The sequence below is a fragment of the Protomyctophum parallelum genome, assembly GCF_964188405.1.
Source record: "Protomyctophum parallelum genome assembly, chromosome: 12".
NCBI lineage: Eukaryota > Metazoa > Chordata > Actinopteri > Myctophiformes > Myctophidae > Protomyctophum > Protomyctophum parallelum.
Window position 1 is genome coordinate 36,039,817 of NC_139712.1, and position 24,946 is coordinate 36,064,762.

Here is a 24,946-nt window from a genome sequence, read left to right on the forward strand (position 1 = left end):
CAGACTAAATACAATTAATATTGTCATGGGAAAAAAATGAGGAAAATCATGATCTGCAATTCTTGTGGACGAAAATCGAGATTCACATTTGAGCAGGGATCGTGCAGCACTATCCCATACACATATTTAATATCGCAGCATTTAAGAACTGAGTTCCAAATATAAACAAATTATCCTGGTCGTTTAACTCATATATGGATAATATCAACCAACGGCGTGAAAACGCTAATGTTACCACCACCAAATTAGTTAGATTTTTTTTCTTTTTTTTTTTTAAGATATTTTTTTGCGGCTTACGCCTTTTATTGATTTTTTAAGGGACAGATAGTAGGCTGACAGGAAACGGGAGAGAGATGGGGGGATGACATGCGGTAAAGGCCGTGTCGGGTTCGGGAGTCGAACCCGCGGCACACCGCGACTGGATCACCAGTCCGGTGCCCAGACCGTTACGCTACGGCCTGGGCCATTAGTTAGATTTTTTGCCAGAAACAGACTATCAAATATGAGTGACTGACTATCGCCGGCACTGTTTTTTTCTTTTTTTGACCACAATTCTTGTATGGGACTAATCTAAGATGACTAATGTTTATTTTCCATAGAGAAAATACTAGTGACCCAGGGGATGAGCGAGTGACGCCAGGACTTCTGTACTCTATAGCAGATATACAAGCTCACCGCGCATCACTTTGTGCCGCACTGCAACCTCTAAATATTTTTTAATTTTTAATGTTTAAACTGCCTAACGATGATGTCACTGGAAGACGGGTTTCTGAACTGCTCACAGCCCTCCTGTGAGACACAGATATTCATAATGGAGTTAATTCAAATTAATTCAAACCCTGGAAAAGAGATTTTAATCTCACTGAGTATTTTAACCTGGTTAAATAAAGGATAATGATGAAGAGGTAGTGTCACTATTTCCATTGGCAGGAATGGTCTGTAATCGCATCGCCGTCGGCGACTCTCAATTCCTGCCTGAAGTTCTGCTGCCTCAGCAAGTTGAGACACACCACGGTTCAATGTAACTCTACACAACCCTGTATGACCTGCACCATAGCCACATCCACATCCACTTATGAGTGCGTGCTTGCGTGCGTGTGCATGCCGTAAATGCGTGTGCGTGTGCGTGCCGTGCGTGCATGCATGCGTGCGTGCATAAATGCCCTATATACACATAGGCCTACTGTAGAGGAGATTTGAGGAATAGGCATTCCAAGGAAAACTTTCCTGGTCCTCTTAACAGAAATGTTTGTTTTATAGTTAATACATATTTGGGGAGTTAGGCGTCTGTCCAATTAGGATCAGATTTAATTTGGGTTAGCCTCATTTAAACTTATGGTCGTTGCGTGACTGTGTCGTGGACCAAAAATAACAGATCTATAAATTGATCAGATCTATAAACTGCTATTTTTGGCTTAAAAAAATTATACATGAATAAAATCTGCTGTCCTGAAATTATGATGTCCTCACAAGTATAGTAATACAAACGTGTGCGTGTGTGAGTGTGCATGCGTGCGTGCATGCGTGGTTAAACTTGGCTTTTGGGTTCAATACTCACAGGAATGTCATTAAGGTCTTTTAATGTGCTTTCGGGCTTGTGTTTGTTATAAGGCTGGTTTGTACTATACCGCCACACACCAAAAATAACAGATCTGCAAGCTCACATTGCGTCACAGTGCAACACGCTGTGAGCTTGATCAGACACCGCACACACAAAATAAAATAATTGAAGGAACTGTATAAATTATGTTCGACTCCTTTGCACATTTAACCGAAAAAATGCTACTAAATGATAAGTTATTGTACTTGACCCTAAACCTAATATGTATTCTTCCTTGTACTTTTTATTTTATTTTATTTTTTGCTTTATTATGTTATATTGTAGCACAATTTGCGGAACAAGTCCCAACAACATTTTGTTAGTGACAAATAAAACCTGATTCTTGATATATGAAGCCCTTTAAGCTTCTGGAATGTTTTAGAGGGAGTTTTGGCTTTGGGACAGATGAGAAAACAAAGGACGCCTTTGATTGTAAGCAGTGGTGTAAAGTAACTGAGTACGTTTCCTCAAGTAATTACAATTACACTGTACTTTTACTTTACTTGGGTATTTCGACTCCACTGCATTTCAGAATAAAAATGTACTTTTTTTTACTCCGTTACATTTTAGTTTCTAGTTACTTTGAATATATAGATTATTAATAATTAGTTATCAATCAAAAATCTTGAAACATTTGCTTATAGCAGATCTACAAGCTCACGATGTGCTGTATCGCAAAACGTTGTGTGCTCAGCTCGGCTATATTTCGAATAGTCTAAGTACTATAAAATAGCCAATAATTTGTTAATGTGTAATATTACACATTTAAAAAGAACAAATGTTGAGTGCTGCACAGAAACAAAACAAGTACTAAAGCAAGTGCACAATCATACGCACTAACCCTTGTCGTACACATAAATTACGTAAAATAAGTAAAACTAAAAAGAAGACTGAATTGAAAGCAAGGGAAAGTAAATGAGATTCGAGTAAGGATTTATATTTCGATGGACTGGGTCGATCTAAGTATTTTCTTTCTTTCTTTTTAATTCAGTCTTCTGACAATCACTCCTTCCCAACAAGGCAAAAAAAATACATTAATTTACCTTTGTGTTTATACATGAAGTTGTGGAAATCTCTAGACGCATCATTAAATGAAATACTTCACCCACAAATATATATCATTAATCACCCCATGAAGCATAGAATGCATGGACATTTTTGTTGTATTCCTGAGCCGATAATTCAATATTTGCTGACTCTGCTGCTGGGGAGACCAATGCAAAACTATAAGAATAATATAAACTCCAAAACAACTCACTCCCTTTTCCACCGGTTGGTTCCCAAAGGGAACAGGTTCAGTTCTTTTTGGTTTTTAGTCCATGAGCCAGAGCTCCAAAATTGTAACGTTAATTATGAATTGAGTGTGCAAAACCATACTTATATTAAATTGTTATCACCATGAAACTTCCCCAGTTGATTACGTACACGAACACAATGATTTATTGTATTACAAATTAAAAACAAATATGCAAATGAGGCATTCTATAGGAAAATGTGCAAAAAATAGAAAATATGAGAAAGCTACTGAATGGTTATCATATATTAATGTATGTATATTGATCCTATAAACAATTGCATATAAACAACATGCATGGGTGAGTAATTTAATAGACAAAAAGTGATTTATTTTGTGTGAACTTTCCTTTAAAGCAGGGGTTTTCAACTGAAACTGTGAACCAGGGACCACCACCCTGACTAAGAATCAAGCTAGGGACCACTGTTGTGTTGGGAGGGTATATGGGCTAAGCTTAGCCCTTTCATAACACTTGCTAATGCTATGCAATATATCCATACCACTGTTTCTTAACAGATGGTCCACGGACTACTAGTGGTCCATGGCATAATAGGCCTGCAGGTGGTCCATGGGAAATGTTTTAAAATATAAATACAATGTATTTTTTAGATGTATTAAAATATGTTTAAATAATACAGTATTTCAAAAGTCCATCAAATGTAAGAAAATATTTTAATCGATAGCTAATAAAAAGATTGAAATTAAATCATGACTGTTAAGGGCTTGATTTCATTCATTGCACGATACTATGTATGTGCAACAAATTGTATCAAGCCAAGGCATTATTTAACTGAAATATACGAGTGGTCCAGAGCCAAAAGATATATCTTTTGAGAACCACTGATCTATTCCTATCCCACGGTTACACTTCTCTTAACTGATACAGTACTGATAGAGCAGACAAAAATGGGCACATTTCCTAATAATGATGACTCAATCAGGTAAGCTGGTAGACTGCACCCTTCTTGAGAACTGGAATTTCTTAACCTCAGACTTCCCAGTAACTGATAACATATATGCACTTCCACGTCCGCCAAAAGTAGTGCATTGTTCCGTGGAAGAAAATACAAAATCTTCACTTTGCTACAATACTAAATGCATGGTCAGGGACCACATGCAATACCTTCACAGACCACCAGTGGTCCACGGACCACCTGTTGAAAATCCCTGCTTTAAAGTCATCACTTTCATTGCCAAGTGTTTTCGTGTTTGTAAGTCTTTCTTGCACTACTGTTCCCCTTATAAGTTTGGATAGCGCCTTCGGATGATTTCATCTCCGGCGTCATCAGCCGTTATATCAACACCATTCAATGCAGCCAGTATGGACATTTCCACATACTGACGTTGTCAGCCTTTGCCCGACGTGGCATTGGTCGCAGTGTTAATAACAGCAACAGTGAAATCTAACCCTAACCTCATTTTTAACCGGCCACATAATTCCCTTAACCTCATATCAGTCTTATGCTATGAGCTATGTAAGTCAGTTTCATGATATTCGGCACAGTAATTTCACTTCCGCATTTCCTAGTAGGCTATATTATGTGGAAATGTCCATACTGGCTGCATTGAATGGTCCTGATAAGAACATGCTGGTGATTATCGGTTGATATTGATAACATTCGAAGCGGGTGGTTTGGATTCTTCTGTATTGTTGTTCACTTTTAATGTTATGTTATTTAATGATCTCTCCTATTCTTGAGAATTGTTTTCTTCTGATATGTATTGTCTTGCTTTTATAATTATGAAATGCGCTATTAACTAAACTAATAGTAAGGGGCAGGCTGTTCTAAAGCGAGAGTTACTGACAGTGAGTAATGCGTCTCGTGCGACGGCTTGCTGTTCCCAGCTGCTTGAAATGCGTGAGACGCAGCAAGAGGCGAGCGGAAGTGAAATGACCAATCAGAGTGAATGATGGCACTGTTGCAGTGAAATAACCAATCAGAATGAGCGATGGTGTTGTTGAAGTCGTCCAAAGTGTCTCTTCATCACGATGATGCTTATAGACACATCGATATGAGCTGCATCCATCAGTGAAGACTTTATCTACCGTCTACACTTTATTTCTCTACTCTCTCTTTATCTATCTCTCTACACCCTCTGTTTCGCTCACCACTCTGTCCCCACACATAAATGGACTGCACACATTTAGTTCTCCCTCATGCACGCACGCACACGCACACACTGAATTAAGTAGAAATGGAATATAATCATACACACGTTTTTCCTCTGACTCCTACGCCATTCTCTTTCCATCTCTCTCTCCACCTCCCCCTCCCTCCTCAGCCGTTCTCAAGATGCTGATTCTGTGACATTTATTGGCATTAAGTGTGTGTGTGTGTGTGTGTGTGTGTGTGTGTGTGTGTGTGTGTGTGTGTGTGTGTGTGTGTGTGTGTGTGTGTGTGTGTGCGTGTCAGTCAGATGGACAGGCCATTACTGTCCATTGTTCTAAAGCCTGGTTGCCTGGTAGAAAAGCTGCCTCTGAGCCTGCTGGTCTGCAGGGTCTTCAGATAGGTGGTTCTGCTTGCCAGACTGTAGCAGCTGAAACAGTGCATGGTCAGTGATAATCCTACAGGCTTTACTGATACAATGTCCAGTGTATTTATCCTGGATGGAGGGAAGCTCACATTGACTGATGCTCTGGACTGTCTGCATTACCCTCTCTAGTGCCTTGCATTTTCTACAGTCTTTGGTATACGACCCGGCCAGGGAATCAAACCCTGACCTCCCAGTTAACCACAGGGTGGACTGAACACTCTAACCACAAGGCCTGGTGGCCGGGCCTGTGTCCGACATATTCATGAAAAGAAAAAATGGTACGGTGGGCGGTGGCAATGGTAGTGCTGTCGCCTCACAGCTAGAAGGTCCGAATAACGTGTTCCTTCCATGTGGCACGCGCTATACGTCGGGCCGGGGAAACTCTACCCTGTCAGGTGAAAAGAAGCCTCATGCATAGAAGGAAGCATGAGGCCAGTCCGCTGCCCCCCCAGGTTGGCAGAGGAAGTGTAGCATTACATTATATAATTGACACTGGGTGAAAAAATGGTTTTCAAAATCGTGGGATAAAAATAAATTTAAAAAAGGCCAGTGTACAGGGAGTAGAAGAGGGGGCTCCTGTGGTGATGGAGATCATCCTCCTCACCTTCTGGCATATAAAGTGCAAATGGTTAACAGTGTGTTTTAACAGCGGACGACAGCCTATGACGTATTTTCCGGGAAGTGCGTTATTTGTCCCGGCCGACCCGGCAACTACTGGCGATAGCAGGCGAAGAGGCGATAGTCGAAAAGTGGGCGGAGGAACGACGCCCGAAAACATGAAAATATTTTATAATTGGAAGACATCGTCCGGCGATAGCCAATCAAATTCAAGTGTTGCTTTGCCTTCCACACCACCTATACGAGGTAATGACAGCAGGAACACCAGCTAGGAGATTTATATCGCTCAGAGTCGCCGTTGTTCTCCCGCTGTTAAAGGACCACTTCACCACTAATAATCATGATAAAATGGCACCATGTTTTTCTACTCAGTCTGTGTCTCATAGGACCAGTGACACCATCGTTAGGCAGATTCTTTTTACAAAAATGTTTTTTATTATCCAAAGCCTGCAGTTTCTATCAGCTTGGATTCACCATCGATGATGAGGTGGTCCTTTAAAACGCACTGTCAGTGTGTCCATGTGGGTCTGTAGGTTTCCACTGAGCCTAAAGCGATGTGTAAACTGTATACATACATGATACATCCACACACACAATACTCACTGAAGGATAAACTGTGTATGTAAAGGTTCCTGAAAATCACTGACGTGAATGTATAAATGTTGATAGACCTGCACGCACACCAGTAGCCAGCAGTTTATGACTTCACACACACACACACACACACACACACACACACACACACACACACACACACACACACGCTTGATGCCAATAAATGTCACAGTAGATGGCAGGCAGATCGGTGGGAAAGTTGCAGTGTGCCGGAGACAGGAAGCAGCTGTGATGTATACACACAGAGAGAGAGAGAGAGAGAGAGAGAGAGAGAGAGATAGAGAGACTCCAGTCAGGAAGGATTTAGATAACATGGTCAAAACGAGAAGTAAATCTCAATAAAAACAAATTAAAGCATATCTAATGTACAATATCTATAAAAACTACAGCTTTTAAGGAACTGGAGTGGAGTGAAAATGATATTTGATGGGAGCTAGTGGAGTAGAAGTAATAGTGAAAACAGTTATACTCAAGTGTCCCTCTTCATTTGCATTATTAAGACCATGTGGGTCAATAAGGATAGGGATTTGTGTAACTTTGTTTATCAGTGAGCCCAAAGTCTTATGTCGCTTGTAGGTCGCATGAATTTACATTATGTGAATAAATGTTATGCTATCTGCAGCAGACACATGATAATGTGAATTCACACTATGTGAATGTTATGCTATCTGCAGCAGACACATGATAATGTGAATTCACACTATGTGAATGTTATTCTATCTGCAGCAGACACATGATAATGTGAATTCACACTATGTGAATGTTATGCTATCTGCAGAAGACACATAATAATTTGAATTCACACTATGTGAATGTTATGCTATCTGCAGCAGACACATGATAATGTGAATTCACACAATGTGAATGTTATGCTATCTGCAGAAGACACATAATAATTTGAATTCACATGACCATGGTAGTTTACAAATATCAAACATCGCCCTCAGTGAACATCTTTCACCCGTCTTTGCGTCAGTTCGGGGGGATTTGCCGCCGTGCATCGTGATAGGTCGGCGACAGGATAATCGGGGCTAAAATCTTGCAGCGTGAACCCGGCATAACTCAGCAGTGTTGAGGGACTCAAAGACCACATTTTCAACGCATATTTTCTCAGCAGCATTTATCAGCCTCACTGATGATGGCTGCAGGAGAATATTAGGAGGCCTGTGTGCGTGCATGCGTGTGTGTGTGCGTGTGCATGTCAAGATAATTGCAGGGACCCCTTCAAATTTAGTCTGTTCTCTAGTCTCCACCCATCCCTCTTTACTCCATCATCACACACGCTCGCACACACACGCACCCACACACGCGCACACACATACACATTCCGCAGCTCAAAGATAAGACGAGGACACTTATGTCTTTCATCTGAGGGAGGAGAGCATTCCAGACAGACAGACAGACAGACAGACAGATTCCAGTCTTTCTCTTGCCACCAAAACCATCAGACCAACACGCACGCACACGAGCCCGCGCGCACACACACACACACACACACACACACACACACACACACACACACACACACACACACACACTTAAGTCAGGTGTATAGGATGTGTTTTTCTGCTGTCAAACGGGCCATCCATTAGGAGTAGATGTTTAGACAGCGTGGATGGGCAGCTTCATCCGTTTCCTGAGTCGTAAACATAGGCGGGTGATGTATAAATCTCCATCGGACCTCAACGTTAGCATTTCGCTAAGTGGCTCGTTGCTCAGGGCAGCGCTGCTAGACATCTATAGTACATGTACAGTACTCACAAGCCTGACTGTACATCCAGGGTTCCATTTGTAAACAAAACAGAAGGGAGTCAACATCATCTATTTAATTCAATTGTTGTTATTCTAAGCAGAAGCAGGGCTAAAAACATGCATCACATCACAAGGTGACTGCATGGTGTAAAATAGTTATTATTTATTTCATAAGATCTCGACTTTTCAAGATTTTTTTTATTTTTAGGGTAACTAATAATTCAGAAAGAAACAAGGGAAACAAAGTTGGATAACAAGAAGTCAGAATGCCAAAAACATACATTGGCATTAGGTGCATGGTGAATATAGAAAGAAAATGAGACGGAATGTGCTTCTTGTGCAGGTAGAGAAACATCTTTAGCACATATAAATAGAGCAGATATAGAATCACAGTCTGATAGTGAGATACAGCAGCTGTCTCTTGTCCAGCTCATGTACATCATGTAGCAGATGATATCAGACATGTCAAGATGTCAGCCTACAAAAGTGCCAGTGCACCAGCAGTGGGGTTTACTCATACTAATAAAGAGGGACGTGCAGAGAGTGTTAGAGGGGCGAAAATGCGTTGCGCTGCGATGCGTTGCTAGCTTGTAGATCAGCTATTTTCGGGGCGCAACCAGTACTCTTTAGCTATAGAGATGCGGTGTATACAACATGGATTTATAAACAAATGTGTTCAACACAAAATACTGTGTTCAAGTTCAGGAGACTTCAGAAAAAAAGCAATTATCCTGAAGGCTGCCTTCCGAGGGCATTTTCATTTCTAACACTATAGTAAATGCTGCATTCGTGGTCTGGAAAGGGCAGTTTTTTTACAGACGGCTAAAAGGGCACGGGCTGATGTCTACGTATGTGTGCACGTCCCTGCTAATAAATACATAAGTGTTTCTGTCCTTTGCACACCTCGAGAACCGTTTATCAAATTGACTTCGTTCACACTTGTCGGGTGTAGTAGCTGAGGAAGTGTTTTAAGTTGATTGGACGGATGAGTGGTTCATCACGTCAGAACTGGTCTGCTCTGAACGGGCACGCTTTCTGAAATGGTGTCTACACACCATGAATGACGACTGCACTAGCAATGTGTATTACTGGAGTGCAATGTATTAATGAATGAATGAACGAACATCAAGCAAAATTATGTGAATGACGGCATGTTGGTACAGGCCTGTTCCCACAGAGGTTTTGACTTTTTTTCAGGGGCCAGTTCCAAGTTGAAGCCACCTGTAAGTGCTCTTTTATTATCATTTATGACATCTGTTGGTATAGGGCATTCCACATTTGTTTTGTGGCATAGCAGTAGAACAAATGTAATCTCTCGTTTGAGCCAAATCTGTGTTGAATGTGATTTGGGGAGCTCCCTCTGGTGTTGTTGCTGTGGACATCGTTGACGTTTTTCAAGTAGGTGTAGTGCAGCGGTCCCCAAACCTTTTTGGCCGTGCACCCCTGTTACCTCCTGACCTAGCTGACGCACCCCTCAACGCTCTGTCTCGTTGTATTTGGCCAAAAATTATACCTTTGATTGTGGAAAATAATCACATAATATCACTGCACTGAGAGACATCCAGCTGCTGTATACTTCCGCAGCTGATCTATATCTCCTTACAACAGAAGTTTTCCGTTTGTGTTAAATAACACCATAAAACCACCATTACCCTTTTCATGTCACGCCCCTAAAGGGCATTCGCGCACCACCGTTTGGAAACCCCTGGTGTATCCTGTAGACCAGGCCCATTGCAAGTTGCTGTACGTTGTCCTCTACCCTGAGCCATCCCACCCTATAGCAAAGTGAGGGGCGGGAGAGTTAAATTAGTTGTACAGTAGGTGTTTTGGGAAGTCTGGAGCCTTGCTTTGAAGGCCTTTGTGGTGAGTCCAGTTCTTACTGACCAGAGAGGAGATCCTCCTCCTCCTGTCTTGTTCCAAGGTTGAAGTTTTGATTACCTTAGTTGCCATTTTTGTGTGTGTTTTACACTATAAAGCCCAGAGTGAGAGGGCAGTTTGTTAAGCAGTGTTGTGGCTCTGGTTGTAAAGATGTTTAAGCGATTAGCCACATCCAGCTTGTCTATAATGAGTGTGTCGTTGCACTGTTTTAGTTTGAGCTTCACATGATGGCTTTTGAGATCCATATTGAAGCATTTGGCAAGCTTAGACTTACATTATTTTCTTCAGAGCTTTTTTTTGTCCCAGACTTTAAGACTTTCAGACTTTCTTTGCATAATGTCAAGAACCGTTCATGATTGTTGGACTACCTCCAATCAGACAAGGCGCCCACCCCAGTGATCTTTGGCACCAGGCAGCGCCACTGCCATAAATGACTAGCTAAACTCTAGTCCTGCACTCTTGCGTGATGACATGAATTGAAGCAGACACCCTTGGCAGGTGAGCTGACGTGAGCTCTGGCTCCCTGTGGCTTATGGACACATGATGCAATGGGATTCATAAGAGGATTTACTGCTCCAAGAACACACTCTTAACCAGCATATCACAGATGAATGCTCTCTGCACAGTAAAATACTTTGTGTTAATTTAATTCAGAGAGTGTACGAATGGAACTAAATTGGAGCGTTATTGGGTGGATCTCTGTGTATGCCTATATATGGGCATAACAGTCGGCACTACGATTCTGGACAACCTGTCTGTCAGATAGGTTGACGCCGGGCACCACACTCCCTCAGGTCCTCTACGATACTTTATGTCCACAGCGCTGCTACGTGATATGCAAAGGACACGCACACAGTGGTTTTGTATTAGTGAGACTGGATTGAAGTGTGCGCATGTATAGCATTGGTTTGATTCAAGTAATAACCTGGGTTTCTTGATTTACTCCAGAAAGTAGAAACCATAAGGGAAATCAAAGTGTTGACATTAGGGGAGCCCCATCTTAATCAGTCTGATCTAGAAAATGTGTTTGGGGGTGAGGAGCGGGAGGAGTAGGATGGAGGTGGGTACAACAGTAAGTCCTCCCAGTGGGGGCTCCTCAATGGCTGGTGAACCAGTACGGTACAACAGTAAGTCCTCCCAGTGGGGGCTCCTCACTGGCAGGTGAGCCAGTAAGAAGCAACAGTACGTCATCCCGGTAGGGGTTCCTCACTGGCTGGTGAGCCAGTAAGAAGCAACAGTACGTCATCCTGGTAGGGGCTCCTCACTGGCAGGTGAGCCAGTAGGATACAACAGTACGTCCTCCCGGTAGGGGTTCCTCACTGGCAGGTGAGCCAGTAAGAAGCAACAGTACGTCCTCCCGGTAGGGGTTCCTCACTGGCAGGTGAGCCAGTAGGATACAACAGTACGTCCTCCCGGTAGGGGTTCCTCACTGGCAGGTGAGCCAGTAGGATACAACAGTACATCATCCCGGTGGGGGCTCCTCACTGGCAGGTGAGCCAGTAGAATACAACAGGAGTGGCAACACAGAAATGTGTGGAGAGGGTTAATTGGCATAACTAATAAACTGGAGTAAAAAATAATTGTCTACAAATATTTAAGAAAGGAAGAAGACAGACAGACAGGTATTTGAAGGTTATTGGCATTGATTCAGTATTATCTTGGAAAATGTTAAGCTGTTTATTAGCATTTTTGGCAGGTGCATATATAGCCAGCGAGAGGGCTTTATATTCAGTGTGCGTTAGTGTCAAGTGCACACAGGCTGCTGACTGATGCTGTCGGCTGGAATGTTGGATTACACGGCTAATCCCTGAGCATAACACTGCTAACCCCACACATCATCAACTCTCTCTGTCAAACACACACGCACACACAAAAAACACACCTTCCCCAGGTACACTTGAGCTCATACAATCAAATCCTGTGTGTGTGTGTGTGTGTGTGTGTGTGTGTGTGTGTGTGTGTGTGTGTATGCGTGCGTGCGTGCGTCCATTTCGGAGCTCAATGACATGTCGGGTAATGTTTCTCATTTTACACAGCGAAGGTGAAATGAATGATTCAATTGGAAACGTCACTGAATTATGTGTTACTAGAACAGTGCCCGTTGGGGGGGTGATCAGGTGTGATCAATTGGCTAATATAGGGCAAGATGAAGTAATGCATATCAAAGTGGGAGTTCTTGAAATGATTATGAACTTGATAATCACTATGCCAACCCCTTCTTTGTTTTTCACCTGGATGTCGGAAGAGGCCCAGGCAGAAGTAGTTATTCTGCGTGCATATACCCAACAATAAGGCTTCTTATCTTATCTCATGTCATGGCAGTGCACGGAGTACGGCGAGGGGGCGGTGACCGGGGACCTGTGCGAGGACCTGTGTGTGCGAGGTCTGGTCCAGTACAAGCGCTGTCTCTACTATGAGAACGGGAAGAAGGTGATAGAAGCTCGATGGAGAGACCTTCCCATCATCCTCAAGTCCAAGCTGGAGAACTTCTCCTTATACGAGCCACTGGGAATACTGGACTACCAGGTATACCACCACCGACGTCCACCACATAGGCCAGTCAATCTAAGCCTGACCCAAAAGAAATTGCAATAGTAAGTTTTATTTTTTATGATCCTTAGGGTTTCCAAATAACATCTTTGACTCAAAGGCTTTCAGCTTTCAGGAAGAAACCAAAAAATACAACAGGGAACTAAGACATATTTGAATATTATAACCACACCGTGGGGTCTATTAGAGACAGAAACATACAAAACAGAAAAGGTACTAAATTCACAGCACTCCATCTGTAATTAAAGAAAAGTTATTGATTGCAGCTTCAAATGAACGATTTCCCTCCTGCAGGACACCGCAGAGGACCTGTCTCCTATGGATGTGGTGTTCTATGCAACCCTGGAGGTGAGTACACATGACAATGTGATTTCTTCTTTTCTTTACTCAAGTAAAAAATACTCTGTATAACGAGTAAACGTCCTGCATTTAAAATTGTACTTGAGTAAGTGCAAAATATCAATTATACTTACAGTAGCAAAGTGATGTGCTGTGAGTGTGAGATATTCAAATACAGTATAAATAGGGCAGAGTAGGGAGCAGTAGAGTTTTACAGTGTGTGTGTGTGTGTGTGTGTGTGTGTGTGTGTGTGTGTGTGTGTGTGTGTGTGTGTGTGTGTGTGTGTGTGTGTGTGTGTGTGTGTGTGTGTGTTCTCTGGTGTGAGGTGAGGAACTCTCTGGGCTTGGCCGAGGAAGAGGAGGATGAGGAAGGAGCAGGAGGCAGAGAGAACAGCTCACTGGCCAAACTGTGGGGCCACAAACTGAAGAAGGACAAGACCTACAGCCGAGCTGAGCTGGCCTCTCTGTGGAGCCTGCTGCAACAAGAAGAATACACCTTCCTAAGGTAGGAGGGAGGGAGGGACAGACGTAGGAGGGGGGAGGGAGGGATGGACGGACGGACGGACGTAGGAGGGAGGGAGGGACGGACGGTCAATCAGCGGGACTCCCTCTCTCTTTGTTGTTTTTCCCAGTAAAACTAATCCTAACCTCACAAAAAACTAGGCCTAAACCTAACCTCACAAACACTATGCCTAACCCATAACCAAATATATACATGTATGCCTAAACCTGACTTCAAAACTATACCCACCTGGGCAAAGCACGTGGGAAAGAGAGAGTCTGTAGGCTACTGATACCAGCTCCTCACGTCGCTCCCATAGAACACTATGTCTGACGTCAATATCGGTAGAGGGCGCAAATCCTGTACTTTTTATTTGCATTGTAATCCCCATAGGGGGATTTTAGATCGCCTCATATAAGTACTGTGTTGAAAAATAAACATGTCATCCCGGCCATTACATTCATATAGATATGAAGAATCAACCGACAGAGAGAAAACGCTATTGTTACTGCTACTGAATTACCGTAGTTGCATTGTCGCTAGAAACAGACTGTATCATATCATATGACCCCATGTTATTCTCCATAGAGAAATTACTACGCTCTATCTATGAACTGCAGTGGCCAATGAGGCATACAGTATATTATATACCCGTATTGTCCCGAATATAAGACGACTCTGGTTATAAGACGACCCCCATTTTGCAAGACTCATTTGTGGAAAAAGAACATTGAATCTCAAATAGTCTAGTCCCCGATTATAATACGACCCCGTTTTTAGGATATTTCCATTGGAAAAACGTAGTGTTATATTCAGGCCAATAGGGTATTTTGTTTTATATCTATGCCCTCTCCCCTCCTCCAGGGTGCTACAGGACCTTAGCATCCATGTAGCTAAGGTGTTGGGCACATGTGGTCACTTCTATGCTGTGGAGTATCTGTCTGCAGGACATGCCTGGGACCAGAACATCTTCTCTCTGGACGAGGTGTCCATCCCTGGGCTCCAGGCCAAGGTTTTTATAGTTTTTATTTTTAGTTTAGTTTTAGATCATTTGACAAAGTGAGGTTATTTGACAGGGACGCAACGTGTCCCATCACAACACGCTGCGAGCTTGTAGATGTTTTACAAGATAGGGCTTAAAACTGGCAGACTAAAAGTAAGGAACAAAAAAAAAGGCTTTTTTTCTTCGCCAAGTTGTACTGCTTAATTCCCTAAGGGCGTAAATGAGATCTCTTTGAGATATACCCTGACGAAGACCGTTGCCTTGCTCATCAATAAACCTTTTATATTTTTTCACTGAAGATGGAGTGCGTTGGATTTTCTTCTTTGCAAGTCTGCATTTTCCACCCTTAGGGAATTAAGCGGTACAACTTGGGGAAGAAAAAAGCCTTTTTTGTCTATAGTTCTGCCTGTATCACCATTTTTATTCCTCTATGATTTTAGTTAGTTTCAGTTAGTTTTATGAAGACAATACAGTTTCAGTTAAGCTATTCATTTTTATAATTTATAATTGTTTTTGTAAAACATGTACTGTATATATTTTTTTTTAATTCAGTTTGTATTACAATATAACTTACACAAATGGGGTGGTTGTATTTTGTCTCCCGGTCGAGATTGTGTCAAAGATCATGTTTCACCTAGACTCCCACTATGACGCATGGCTGAGTCCTGGAATTGAACCTGTGACAACTTAGCAGATGTGCAATCTTGAAAGTCTGAAAACTACTGGTTTAGAAAGGCATTTGTAAAATGGGCCTCAGCAGGTCTCAATGGATCAACTCTACTGTGGTTTCTCCAGACAGGGTGTGTGTGGTCGGGGTCTAACTGTACTGTGGTTTCTCCAGACAGGGGGTGTGTAGTCGGGGTCTAACTGTACTGTACTGTGGTTTCTCCAGACAGGGGGTGTGTGGTCGGGGTCTAACTGTACTGTGGTTGCTCCAGACAGGGTGTATGGTCAGGGTCTAACTGTACTGTGGTTTCTCCAGACAGGGGGTGTGTGGTCGGGGTCTAACTGTACTGTGGTTGCTCCAGACAGGGGGTGTGTGGTCGGGGTCTAACTGTACTGTGGTTTCTCCAGACAGGGGGTGTGTGGTCAGGGTCTAACTGTACTGTGGTTTCTCCAGACAGGGGGTGTGTGGTCGGGGTCTAACTGTACTGTGGTTTCTCCAGACAGGGGGTGTGTGGTCGGGGTCTAACTGTACTGTGGTTTCTCCAGACAGGGGGTGTGTGGTCAGGGTCTAACTCAGGGATGTCAAACTCAAATACACAGTGGGCCAAAATAAAGAAATTGGTACAAGTCGAGGGCCGGACTGTGTTTCAACACACGGGCCATTTTTGGGGAGAGGCGTATAGCTGAAATTTGACCACAAGTGATCTACTTTCACTGCTGATCAATAGTGAAGAGAAGACGCATGCTTGCGCTTGCGGGCCCTCGATACACGTGTGACAATGCACTCGCAGTGCATTGTGGGGTAGTATTAAAGTGGTCCGTGCAATATACCAGAGGGCCAGTTCTAATACTAATTAAATATCATCCCGCGGGCCAAAGATAATTCATTCACGGGCCTGATTTGGCCCCCGGGCCTTGAGTTTGACATATATGGTCTAACTGTACTGTGGTTGCTCCAGACAGGGGGTGTGTGGTCGGGGTCTAACTGTACTGTGGTTGCTCCAGACAGGGGGTGTGTGGTCGGGGTCTAACTGTACTGTGGTTGCTCCAGACAGGGGGTGTGTGGTCGGGGTCGGGGTCCAGGTGGACCAGCAGGGACCTGGTGCATCGCATCGCTCTCAGTTTCCTGCACATGGTGCGGCACTTTGACCAGGACTTCACTCACCGCCTGCACCTGTGTGACGTCAAGCCTGAGAACTTTGCCATCAGGAAGGACCTGACGGTGAGACCAATGTCATGTAATGTAACGTGCGCGCGTAGGTTGGCTATTTTTGGTTTGAAATGTTGTTGTTTTTTGGGGGCTTTTCTGCCTTCATTGATAGTATCAGGTGAAGATGGATAGGGAAGAGGGAGAGAGAGAAGTGGAGAGACATGCAGCAAAGGTCGTCGTAACGGGACTTGAACACGTGCCATGTACCTGGAAAACTATAGGCCAGCGGGCGCCCCGGTTGGAAATGTTTTGAAACGTTTTGCCTTTAAGTTAATCACATGGCCAAAATAGGGACGCCAGGTTGTTAAGTGTGACTGTGTGCTTTTATAAACTACATTTAAAAAACATTTGATCCATTGGAAAACAGGTTATTTCTTTGGACATACAAGGTTTCCACCCGACCACAAATATAAGCTGTTGTCCTTTTAACCTCAGCTTTGGTCTCCAGTTTCAGCCATGACCAGCTGCAGCTGCACTCAATTATACCTGCATGCACCTGCTTCACTAGCCACATAACAGTGTATCTTAAATCACTCGTTATGGAAGCAAACCAGACCTGACAGGTGAATACAGGAAGAGTTTGTAGTGCATGATCGATCGAGTGCCTAAATAGTCAATGTTAAATTAGCTAAGATTTGAACTTGCAGACCCAAAATCAACTCCTATGTCCAGCTGTTGGTGTGTGTAACCCAAATGTTGTCCAAACACAAACATTAAATGCCATTGACAATGAATGGACAATTTTGAGTGTTTTGTGCAAATATTGCGTAACACAAACATTGAAGACGAAGGTGAGGACGCAATTTCTGATTGGCCGGAATGAGATGATGTATGAAGATGTACGATGACAAGAGCGCGCCCCTCACTTCACACGGGTGTGATTTACACAGGTTTTGTAGCAATTTGTAGCAATTGCAGAAATATGACGTTTTAGATGCTGAAGCATGTTTAAATCACTTTACATTACTTCAGACCATCTTCCAATTTCTTTCACATAGCCATTTGCCATGCACTCTTGTTACTGAACTCTATATAATGATTACTATCAAAATACAGTGCTTTAACCTTTTCTTTTTTCTTTTGCAAAAAAGGTTTTGTTTTGACAAATAATATCACTTACTGTACCCTGCTACCGTTTAGAAGAAGAAGTGTATAACTTACAATAGGCACCAGTAGACTAAGAAATATACATTGAGACAGACCCTGCTCAAAATATGGAATGAATTATGGTGCGTGCCGTGCGTCGGTGTGTGCGTGTCATGTCGGCATTATGTATCATGTAGCTAGCAGGAGCGTGAATGCCCTGGGCTCTCCTCCCCATGCTGTGATTATTGGGTCTTTACAAGGCCATACCCTCTGAATTGCAGAAATAATAGGAAGGCAAGTAGGCAACAGGCAGGAGAAACGTGTTAACAAGACACACACTTACGTAATATTGCTATATAAGTAGCGCCTAGCACCCCTCTTGCGCATATCAAACACCTTTTCACTCAAATAAGTCAACTGGAGGTAACTGGCGTATAAGTCTGCTCTCTGTCTACGTGTCTGAGCTACAGACACACACAGGCTTTGTTCCACAGAGCAGTGTTTTCAGAAAACCAGATAAAGGAAAGCGGCAGCATTTTAACACAGAAACATCAAAGAGATCGTCTGGGTGATAATAATTGACTGAAATAGAAGCCGTCCCAGAAGCAGCTGAGCTTAGTAGTTTTGAAGATGAAAAGCTCTGGAGGAGCCAATCGATAATATTGAACAAAGAGCAATGATAAATGCATAATTTAACAGTCCAGTGCTACTGTACTGTATTGTTTGTCTGATGGAAGCTAAAAAACTGAAGATACAGTTTCAGTCAATAAGTTGATTCATGCTGGAGTTAAGGTTGGTTAGAAAGCTGAGACGTCACACCTGCACAATAGATGCTCTTATAAAGGCTTTTTTGTTAAATGCACTGGCTGTGCTTTGGTCCATATGGATCTTTATACATTCAGAACAGTGTGACCACTAGCATCACTTTTCTGGGTATGTCATGTTAGATGAAGTACAGGTAAATAGGGTATGAAGCGATCACGTTCTTTTGCTCCCGATCTGATTACGATCATTTGATTTTGAGTATCTGCCGATACCGAATTTTCCCGATCCGATATTTATATATATTTATATATATACACGTTTATGCCATATCACAATAGTACAATATCCAAAATCACAGACAATATCCAGTCTAATATCATGACACGGATATAATATTGATACTAGGGATCGTGACAACCCTAGGTTAAAGTGTTCTATATTTCATTGATCGGGGTTCCCCCAGTTGCTATTTGGCCCCTCCTTGTCTCTCTACACCAAATATATTCTGTGAAAAAAGCCCAATATATAAGCTCACAGCGTGTCACATTGTCATACGTTGTGAGCTTGCAGGTCAGGCTTCTTGAAAACATTTTAGTAATATCTTATTATTACAATAGTGTTTTTTTCTTTTCAAATTTTATAAACATTTTGCTGCATGTCTTTCCTATAATGACATGCCCATTTGTGTGAGCTTATTTTGTAAGAAGTTATCCCTGTTTGAGTTGAATATGAATGTTTGTATTTTGAACGAAAATGTTTTGTGGTCGTAAAACAGTGAATATTAAAAAAAAAATTACAATGCTTGTACATGCATGGCTGGCAAACACTAAACATTAATTGTGTTCTGGCAAACATCTTCAGGCTTGAGAGCCTTTTATACCATACATATTTGACATAGCGCTGGCAGAGGCATAACAAACAGAGTTGTGCATTTACTGAATATCTTTGCATGTTTAATGAGCGAAACGCTAAAATCACCATGCTGAGAGCATACAGTAAGATGCTTTAAAGTTCAGTACACACAGTGGTGAAGAAGTACTCAAAGATGTTTTATCAATACCACACAAACTTGTATCTAAAGTTGTCAAACACTTGTAGTGGAGTAAAAACTACATTTGCCTCTGAGATTTGGAGGACTAAAACATTGAAAAATCAGCATACTCAAAGTACATCAGAATTGTACTAAAGTGCAGTGCCTAAGGAAATTTACTGTCGTTAAGTTATTTTACATCACTAACATAATCAGTATGCTAAAATCGTACTGTGACAACGATAATAAGGCTCTGGTCTCTGCCAGCTGAAGTTCATTCTGCAGTCAGCGCTAACGCCAAACATTTTGCTCCCAGGGCACGCTGCCAAATTAAGTTTTTTGTAAAACTCTCAATTTTCCTCTAATTGTCAAGTCATTGTTACTGAAAGCTTTAATGTCAAAGACAGATTAGCTTTGGACTGTGCGTGTGTGCGACTGTGCGTGTGTGTGTACGTGCGTGCGTGTGTGTGCACGTGTGTTGAGTTGCTAAATGGCAGTGCTAAAGCGTCTGTTTGATTGTGTTTCAGCTCATATAAACCATGGCAGCGACTGATACTGACTAAACAAAAGCAGAGTCTGTTCTATCCAAGCCGTTAACACTAATTCACCCTCTGCACCCTAAAGTCTTTATAATTTTCTCAGCTCCTCTAAACCGATATTAAATTGTTCCCTGGCGTACTCATTACTGTCGCTCTGCTTTGTTTAAAAATCACAAATCTACAGTATATCCCGTGGTGGACAAAGTACTCAAACCTGGTACTTGAGTGAACGTATGGTATCCTGGTCAAATATGACTCAACTATATGTCAAAGTGTCAAACTCGGTCAAGGATACTTGACTTAAAATGATGCCATTTTTCATATCAATACCATATCAAAAATTGTCAATATTGAAATAGTGCTTAATTTGTTAATTCAATCTTCATCTTTCTACAAATGTAGTGGAGTCAAAAGTATACAATTCAACATTATTCAAAATGAAAGTATTTTAAACACGAACCTCTCTCTCTCTCTCTCTCTCTCTCTCTCTCTCTCTCTCTCTCTCTCTCTCTCTCTCTCTCTCTCTCTCTCTCTCTCTCTCTCTCTCTCTCTCTCTCTCTCCCCCCCTCCCCCCCTCAGGTGGTGGCTATAGATGTGGACATGGCGTTCTTTGAGCCCAAGATGAGAGACATCTTGGACCAGAACTGCACCAGTGACGAGGACTGTAACTTCTTCGACTGTGTGTCCAGGTGTGACCGAGTCAAGAGCAGGTGCAGCCCCCAGCGCTCCAACACCAACCTGCAGGTATACTGGTAGCCTTTATGGATTTAGTAGACGGTAATATAGTGTGTTAATTTCCTTATTTCCTTGAGTCATGTAACACCTTTCATTTATGCATTCATTGCACTGTGATATCTTTTTAAATTTTAAACAGGAATTTACCTACATGTACAGTAATTCACTGTCCGTTAAATCTACTCCCTCCTCTTTGGTCATACCACTACATAATTAAAACAACAACAACAAAGAAATGAATGCATTGAAATGTGTGTATAGTCAATAAACACCCAATGCATTTATATATGATTTTTTCTGATTGACTGAAGTTTTTATTTCACAGTATGTAGAATGGGTACATTTCAAACGAAAGCACAGGACTTGTTTAATTAATTAACTTACTAAAAGTAGTCTTGGGGAAAACCTATAACAATCAATCGATGGGGTGTTTTGTTTTAACTTCGTAGGAGTTGAGGTCACACTGATAACCCTTAGTATACAGTGTCTGCTAGAACATTGTATAATTTTATGCCCTCTTACAAAAAAATACATATCTTCAACACTCAATTACAGGTCGTCTGCTTTTGCAAATCACCCAGCGCATTGTGGAATGATTATGATCTGTTCACGATGACATTATGAGGCACACGATGACATTATGAGGCACGCTCGTATACCAGCAGTGGTATATTTTACATATTTACACGGATGTGTTACTGTAGGTATGCTCACATTTAAACATGCGTGCAATAGGAACACATACTATAATTGATCTAAAATTGTATCTACTTTAATTGTTTGAATTCTGCGGTTCATATCCTGTTAATGTAATGGCCTCAATATTCATACCAGTAGAACTCATTTATAACTATTTAAATTAACTCACTTATTAATTATATTATGTACAATTACTCCACATATGGTTCGCTTTATAAATATACACTCATCATTATCTATTTTGTGTTTCCGACAAAACCGTTTTTAATTCCTATTTGAAGATGTTCCAACCGCCATATACTGTACACTATTGGTTCATAAAGTGGGGGGATTACAGGCGGTCCACAGCTACATTTGTTAAGACAGCATAACAATTTAACCACTTTATACAAATGTTAGATGTTGGATATAAAAAAAGAAATTGTACAAGCTCTTGAACATCTGCTATATTTTTTTCTTGACAGTATTGGAAAATCTAGATTTGTATATTAGTGTTATTTGTGAATATCTACCCTCTGAATGTTTTTACGAAGCCTAAAAACAACAAAGAAATGTTCTAATTAACGCCAAAACCTCAAATTAAATCGTTAATCACAATTATCTGTGCAACAATTAATCGCCATGGGTAAAATTATATAAGAAATAACTCAAATGCCTCAGAATGGTGAGAATAAAGGACGTCTTGGTTTTGCCGTAGCGCTGACAGTTTTCAAAGTGGACTCATTTATGCTGTCGACTGATTCATTACACTGTAGCAATTAATAGTGCTTCTTTGTCTCTAATTACGTGACCATTTACCCCGCCGTTAGTTGACGAGCGTTCGTGACATTTACTCTGACCTTACATGTTGTTTAACGAGTAAATAAATTATCACAGCGTATTTCACTCTGTACCAAATCCATGAATCCAATGATTTAGTCTGTAGCATTTAATTCAATTGTCTAGTATTTACACTGTCCCCACCCTACATTTTGTCGCACTGAATTACATTACATTATATTGTAATTAATATAAAAGTAATTAATGTAAAACTAAAGACATTCGGGGGATGAACTGTAATTTTATTTTTATTCGGAAAAGGCACGTATTAAATGCTAAACATTTTTTGTACAGTTGTGTCATTTTTATACTGTTTTTGACATACACATTATTGTAACAGTACTTTGTGATTTGTTTCAAATGTAAAGTACATTGTAGATAAAACATATTATTATTGTCATTAAATTAATAAGAAGCATAAGGTTAATGTGTTAACTGAGTACAAATATTCATCAATCTTATGATTAATATGATTTATATTTATTATTTATGTTATTAAAAAATCTTCACATGAGCCATTACTTAGTTTAAACTGCTACAATAATAATAATGATCGGGCCACTTCTAATAATTTCATAATAAGTAGTACAATACAATAGTACAACACTAATTAATTATTATCGGAATCATAGTTATTTTTTATGCATGACTTGAAATATGATGATAATGTCTGAACTATTACAAGGAGAAATGTTTACACAGTAAGTTGTAAAACGCGGTCAACAGAAGCTCCGTATCCTCCACAGGTGAGACACAATAGTAATGAGAGCTGGTCAGTTGTCATCACAGTGTGACGCTGTCATCCTCCTGTCCACCAAACGGAAACAATGAGCGTAACCCAACCTCTGCAGGCCTCCGCTACCATCATCGCCATGAAGATAGAGACTGCATATATAGACAAGAGTCTCATCACTGGGCGGTTAGGCTGGACGTGGTATCACATGTCACCGATGACCTGGTCACACGGATGTGTCTCCGATGCTATATTCCGTGGTGTGGTTGTACGTTTAGCGTCCAAATATGGCTCCGTCTTTGGGAAAGACTGATCGGTATTTCAGTGGCTTGAATTCAATTACAATGTAATTATTACATTTTTATTATAGAGCAGGTAGTAGCAAAAAGTGTGTTTTGAAGAAAAGCGTGAAATGGCGGAAAATCGAGTCTGGTACAAATGGACCCGGGGCCTTAGATATGTGGAGTTGCGTCAGGATCCAAGGAATCCAGTGGGGTGCCCACTGGCCAAGTGGTCCAGACGCATGCCACATAATAGGCTCTGGCCTGACAGCGTGTCGCGTGTTCGAGTCCCGTCCATGACGACCTTTGCTGCATGTCTCTCCCTTTCTCTCCCTCCCACTTTCCTGTCTGTCTTCACTAATAACTATCAATAAAGGCAAAAAGCAAAACGAAAAAATCCATGCATAGGGGAAAAGATTTTGATCACACGACCTACGGTTCAAGAAATATGGGCTGGTAGATAAATAGGGCAGGAGAGAAAAGGGGGAGTGGAGGAGAGATTTAAGATGAAAGGAAAGAAGAAACAAATGAGGCATGAAACAGAAGAAAGAGAAGGAGAGAAGAGTAGAGAAGAACGAAGGACAAGAGAAGACCAGAGAGGAACTGTTGATGCTCCGTTTGCTTTCGATCCATCTGAGGGTTCACGTTGGTCATGACCTCTAGTGAGCCCTTGTAACCTCTGCTAACCACTGGTGACCTGTGGTGACCTCTCCATTGTACGTCCACATAGAATGGAAGCACCATGGGTGTCCAGACTTTTTTCAAAGGGGGCCGTTTTTGGAAAATATGAAAATACTTTAGGGCCCACTGCATCTGTCATACTGTGGACCATCACAAAGACTATATCAATGGTCTTTTGTTGGCAGTGTAGTCAAGTGTGATTAAGCCACTCATCTGTGCTGTGAACAAAAACTAATGTTTACAGTCCAATACAATGTATTTTGTTCTAATGGCAGTGAAGCCATAATCAGGTGCGAAAAGGTCACTACAAAAATGTAGGCCTAGATAAAATTGACGGGTGGGGGGGGGCACGAATGGAACAAGGAACAAGCAGTTATTTTATTGAGAAGCAGTTTATCTGCCCAGATTAAAAGCATACTTCAATATACAGTATGTGTCCGGTTTTCGGTGAGATTTGCCGGGATCCGAATTCCCCAGAATACAAGCAGATTTAGCTAGGTTTAATACGCACAATTGATTTGTTTAATGCTTCAATAACTTCCTTATTTTACGAATCAAACATGCTTTTTATAGGGTTTTTAATAGTTCATTCTTAAACATAAAACACATATATCAACATTCACACGTTTGTTCAGACTTCCCCACGCAGACTGATACTAGTAGCCTACCCTGGATTTGTGCTTAGCACGCCCTTAAAGTCTAATACCTAACCCTGCTCTCATTTGGAGAAGTGTAGTTATATTGAAACATAAGCGGTATTCCTCTTTCTGAGGTTCCACTTGGTAAGTGTGCATGTGTGCGGTAGGCTATTCCACTTTGTGTGGTTCCACTATGCTCACTTTGTAATGTGTGTGCCAGGTATGTGGCAAGTATGTGGTTTTAAATCTACCATTCAAGATTATTAATTGGAGAAAATAAACACAATAACACTTACAATCTAATTATCATATTACACATTAAAACATAGTTATGAATAATGCACAAATCATATCTCATCATATAGTTACCGCTGGCCTT

At 41.5% G+C, this 24,946-nt stretch overlaps 1 protein-coding gene across 1 annotated transcript in view; it reads left to right on the forward strand.

Annotated features, from left to right (window-relative positions):
• The window catches only part of dipk1c (divergent protein kinase domain 1C), a 57,143-nt gene that overhangs the window by 28,946 nt on the left and 3,251 nt on the right, over positions 1 to 24,946 (forward strand). Inside the window, exons 2-7 of the mRNA XM_083778778.1 lie at positions 12,615 to 12,818; positions 13,137 to 13,190; positions 13,507 to 13,685; positions 14,547 to 14,694; positions 16,403 to 16,573; positions 20,561 to 20,725. Coding sequence (XP_083634904.1) covers positions 12,615 to 12,818; positions 13,137 to 13,190; positions 13,507 to 13,685; positions 14,547 to 14,694; positions 16,403 to 16,573; positions 20,561 to 20,725 — 921 coding nt within the window. The remainder of the gene's footprint in view (positions 1 to 12,614; positions 12,819 to 13,136; positions 13,191 to 13,506; positions 13,686 to 14,546; positions 14,695 to 16,402; positions 16,574 to 20,560; positions 20,726 to 24,946) is intronic.